The sequence below is a fragment of the Malaclemys terrapin genome, chromosome 4, assembly GCF_027887155.1.
Source record: "Malaclemys terrapin pileata isolate rMalTer1 chromosome 4, rMalTer1.hap1, whole genome shotgun sequence".
Lineage (NCBI taxonomy): Eukaryota > Metazoa > Chordata > Testudines > Emydidae > Malaclemys > Malaclemys terrapin.
In genome coordinates, this window is record NC_071508.1 from 4,861,098 (window position 1) to 4,866,293 (window position 5,196).

Genomic DNA, 5,196 nt, shown 5'->3' on the forward strand with positions numbered 1-5,196 from the left:
GTGGCTCAGGTCTCTACCCTGTGCCATTTCTTCCCCTGTTGCCCAGTGTTGGGGGGGTGGGAGAGAGGTCACATACCCAGAGCCCTACGCAGATGACCAGGATGAAGTAGCCCACGATGACTCCAATGTCAGCAGGGTTGTTGATGACGGCCCTGGGCTGCGGCACCCTCTCCATACTGTTTCTGTCTCTCTCCCTGCAATGAAATGACACCTCGTGGAAGGGTCCCCAGGGGCCAGCATGGATGGTTAATAGCAAACCTGGTCATGGGGCTGGATCTGTGATTAACCAACCCAGAGACTGCGGGGAGGAGGGAAGTAGAATAGACTGAAGGAATCCTGACTCCTGAACCCCGCTCTCTGCCCCCGTCCCTCCTCCTGCTCTTGCCATCTCTGCCCCGCCATTCCCTGGTAGCTGGGTAGAGCTGAGCCCATGTTCTGAGCCATCTGAAGCCCTTCTCCTTCTAGGAGAAGCAGAGTGAGGCTGGGCTGAGCCAGGCTGAAATGTGCACTGCTGGTGAGTGCCACCTACTACCCTGTGCTCCCTATGGGAGGGGGAGGGGGCTTCTGCCATGGGAGGGTTGTTACAGGGGAGGGGGCAAAGGGGGAGTCAGTTGTGGCAAGGAGGGCTGCAGAAGATTGATTTATCTTTCCATCCATCCCCATGCAGACCCACCTACATGTCTATCCATTTCCCCACACCCTCCTCTATGTATGCATCCATGCCCCTCATGAACCCAACTACCCATCCATCCCTTTACAGACCCAACTACACATCCCTTCATCACCCTACACACCCAACTATCCATCCCCCTCTGGATCCAATGACTCATCCCTCTATTGCCCAAGAGACCCAATTATCCATCCCTCCATCACCCTACAGACCCAACTATCCATCCCACTGTGGGACCAACTACCCATTCATGCGTCCCTCCATTGGACCTAGCTATCCCTCCCTCTATTCTCCTGTGGATCCAACAACCCATCCTTTCCTCCCTCACCATATGGACCCATCTACCTAACTATCCTTTCCTCCACCCCCCATGGACCCAATTACTCATCTTTCCAACCTCCTATGGATCAACTACCTAACCCTGAAACCCTCTTTGGACCCAACTACCCATCCTTCCATCCCCCTATGGGCCCAACTACCCATCCCTCCATCACCCTATGGACCCAACTACTCAACAATCCACCCCTCCAACCCTCTACAAATCCAACTACTCACCCACCCACCCATCACTATATCCCTTACCTACTCACCCACAAATTGTTCCATCTCTTCATCTCTGTGATGGGGTGTTCACCCCACACCAGAGAAGAAAGGGTTAAAGGAGGCCTCATGGGCCTCCACACCCTGTCCCAGAAAGACGCAATGGAGGTGAGTCCTCCAAACAGCCAATTGGAGGGAGGCTGCACAGAGCAGCCAATCAAGGCCCAGTGGGATCACATAAAAGGAGCTGCAAGGCCAGAGACAGTCAGTTGCTCTGGGGAGCCCAAGGAGTGAGGACTGTTTTCCTAGCAGGTTGCAGGAAAGGTTGGACAGAGCAGTTGCTGGCAGGGACTCGGGGAGCAAGCGGGAGCTGGTGGCTGACTGCTGGGACTTGCTGACTGGATACTCTGAGAAGAGGGCTGGGGCTGCAGGGAAGTGGCCCAGGGAATAGAAGCAGCATAGAGCAAAGTTAAGGGGATGCAGCAGGAGGCTGCTGTCTACAGGGTCCCTGGGTCAGGACCCGGAGTAGTGGGTGGGGCCATTGGGGAAGGGGCTGGACTATTGAACTGAGCTACTTCACCCCTGGAAGGGGGAAAACACGCTGATGACATGGCTGGGGGGCAAGACGAGGACACTGCGGCATAAGTGCTGACTCCAGGGCTGGAGCACCCACAGCGAAAAACCCCCCTATCAGCACCTCTCCCTCCCCCCAGTGCCTCCTGCCCGCCGGAGGGCCCTGCCAATGAGCGCTTCTCCCTCCTCCTCTGCCCTCCCACCTGCCGCCATCAGCTGTTCTGTGGTATGCAGGAGGCTGGAGGGGAGGGGATAGGAGCGAGGACACAGTGATCAGGGGAGGGGGCGGAACGGGGCAGGAAAAGGAGGGGCGGGGGGTGGTAAGAGCGGGGCTGTAGCGGGGCAGGGCCTTGAGGGAAGGGGCGGAGTGGCTGGGGGCGGGGCCTGGGGCAGAGCTGGGGGTCGAGCTCCCCCCGGCACAAGGGAAAGTCAGCGCCTCTTCACTGTGGTACTTTGACTGAGGCGGGTCTGCAGTCGGAGACAACATCGGGAGAGGCACCACCTGGAGATGGTGCACTGGTTGGCGGAGCTAATTCCTGTGGTGGCCAGCAGGAGGCGCTGCTGTGGTGAGTGGACTCCGTCATACTCAGCTATCCATCCCTCCAGCCCTCTAGGGACCTACATATCCATCCATCCCCCTGTGGTCCCAGCCATTTATCTCTGCATCCACACTATCTATCTATCTACATGTGCCTGTCCATCTGAGCTCGAATGATGCCGGAGTTGGCGTGGAAGGCGCTATCACACACTGCTGTGGCATTAAGCAGCTGCAGCTCCCCATCGACATCATCACGCATGTGGATGGGCCTCCCCCACCCCCCGTGCCTTTGGCCTGTCAGCCTGGCTGGCTCTTGCACTGGGGCCAGGGGGAGGCAGCCTGGCTTGGAGCATCAGATTGATGGCAAACACTTCTCCGTGGAGGTGAGTGGCAGGGGTGTGTGTGTGGAGAGGCTCAGCACTGGCAGAGCAGTGCTGGGGGGTGCTGTGCTGCAGGGCACAGGGGGGCTCAGCAGGGGACGCTGTGCTGCGGAGGGGCTGGGGGGCTCAGCAGGGGACACTGTGCTGCGGAGGGCTCAGTAGGGGTCGCTGTGCTGCAGGGAGCTCGGCAGGGGGCGCTGTGCTGCAGGGAGCGGGCAGGGGGCGCTGTGCTGCAGGGCACAGAGGGGCTCAGCTGGGGGGTGCTGTGCTGCAGGGAGCAGGCAGGGGGCTCGGCGGGGAGCGCTGTGCTGCAGGGCAGAGAGGGGCTCAGCGGGGGGCGCTGTGCTGCAGGGAGCGGGCAGGGGGCTCAGCAGGGGGCGCTGTGCTGCAGGGCAGAGAGGGGCTCAGCGGGGGGCGCTGTGCTGCAGGGAGCGGGCAGGGGGCTCAGCAGGGGGCGCTGTGCTGCAGGGCAGAGAGGGGCTCAGCGGGGGGCGCTGTGCTGCAGGGAGCGGGCAGGGGGCTCAGCGGGGGGCGCTGTGCTGCAGGGAGCGGGCAGGGGGCTCAGCAGGGGGCGCTGAGCTGCAGGGAGCGGGCAGGGGGCTCAGCAGGGGGCGCTGTGCTGCAGGGCAGAGAGGGGCTCAGCGGGGGGCGCTGTGCTGCAGGGAGCGGGCAGGGGGCTCAGCGGGGGGCGCTGTGCTGCAGGGAGCGGGCAGGGGGCTCAGCAGGGGGCGCTGAGCTGCAGGGAGCGGGCAGGGGGCTCAGCAGGGGGCGCTGTGCTGCAGGGCAGAGAGGGGCTCAGCGGGGGCGCTGTGCTGCAGGGAGCGGGCAGGGGGCTCAGCGGGGGGCGCTGTGCTGCAGGGAGCGGGCAGGGGGCTCAGCAGGGGGCGCTGTGCTGCAGGGAGCGGGCAGGGGGCTCAGCAGGGGGCGCTGTGCTGCAGGGAGCTCGGCAGGGGGCGCTGTGCTGCAGGGCAGAGAGGGGCTCAGCGGGGGGCGCTGTGCTGCAGGGAGCGGGCAGGGGGCTCAGCAGGGGGCGCTGTGCTGCAGGGCAGAGAGGGGCTCAGCAGGGGGCGCTGTGCTGCAGGGCACAGAGGGGCTCAGCAGGGGGCGCTGTGCTGCAGGGAGCAGGCAGGGGGCTCGGCGGGGAGCGCTGTGCTGCAGGGCAGAGAGGGGCTCAGCAGGGGGCGCTGTGCTGCAGGGAGCGGGCAGGGGGCTCAGCAGGGGGCGCTGTGCTGCAGGGCAGAGAGGGGCTCAGCAGGGGGCGCTGTGCTGCAGGGAGCGGGCAGGGGGCTCAGTAGGGGTCGCTGTGCTGCAGGGAGCTCGGCAGGGGGCGCTGTGCTGCAGGGCAGAGAGGGGCTCAGCGGGGGGCACTGTGCTGCAGGGAGCGGGCAGGGGGCTCGGCGAGGAGCGCTGTGCTGCAGGGCAGAGAGGGGCTCAGCGGGGGGCGCTGTGCTGCAGGGAGCGGGCAGGGGGCTCAGCAGGGGGCGCTGTGCTGCAGGGCAGAGAGGGGCTCAGCAGGGGGCGCTGTGCTGCAGGGCACAGAGGGGCTCAGCAGGGGGCGCTGTGCTGCAGGGAGCAGGCAGGGGGCTCGGCGGGGAGCGCTGTGCTGCGGAGGGGCAGGGGGGCTCAGTAGGGGGTGCCTTCCTTCTCTCTTTCTCTCTCCCCCCCCTTTAGCTCCACATCCTGGGGTCTATCCCCAGCTCTGCTCATCATAGGCTGCCAGCTATGTGGTGCAGGGGCTGAGGGTACGTCTACCTGCCAAGTAGAAACCTGCAGCAGCCAGTCTCCGAGCCGGGCCTGTTAGACTCGCCCTTGCGCTCTCGCACTAAACCTAGCCGAGCGGACGGTCGGCTCAGGCTGGAGTTGGGCTGTGAAACCCACCCCGCTCCCCGGCCTCACAGCCTGAGCTCCAGCTCAAGCCCACATGCCTACTTGACTGTTCTTAGAGCCAGAGCCAAGCCCCATGACCCCGACTCTGTCAGCCCGGGCTCTGAGACTTGCTGCTGCGGGTTTCTGCTGGCCGTGTAGATGTAGCCAGAGCCTCCACCTTCGCCTGCGAGCTCGGTTCTCACGGAGGCATCTGGGTCCTGCCAGAAATAACAAAACCCCTAATGGCTTGTTCAGTGTCTTGAATGAGTCCTCTGTGCTTTGCTGCGGATATTGACCTAACGGAGTCGTTGCACGAGGAGGTGCAGTAATTGCTCAGAAGAGTTGTGCAAGCAGAGACGTTTGGTGTAAAGATGTCGCCCAACGACAATGGTGACAGCTGGGTCTGTTGAAAAGGAGAAGATCTTCACACCAAATCTGAGGAGGCACCAGAGTGCGCGGAGCACGTCAGATACCTGGGAAGCGTGACCCCAAGGGACGTAGAGATCTGTCATAGAATCGGACTCGGAACTGCGGCTCTAGTGACACTCAGCCGCTTTGGAAAAGCAAAGTTGTTACCGGACAGTGTCCAATGAAATTGCTGCAGTCTCTGGTCTTCAGCATCTTGCTAG

The 5,196-nt window shown here is 63.1% G+C and overlaps 1 protein-coding gene across 1 annotated transcript in view; it reads right to left on the reverse strand.

Moving 5' to 3' along the window:
* Positions 1 to 179, reverse strand: part of SLC5A2 (solute carrier family 5 member 2) — a 17,284-nt gene extending 17,105 nt beyond the window's left edge. Inside the window, 1 exon segment of the mRNA XM_054027537.1 lies at positions 77 to 179. Coding sequence (XP_053883512.1) covers positions 77 to 175 — 99 coding nt within the window. The 5' untranslated portion in view covers positions 176 to 179.
* Between the last annotated feature and the right edge of the window lie 5,017 nt (positions 180 to 5,196).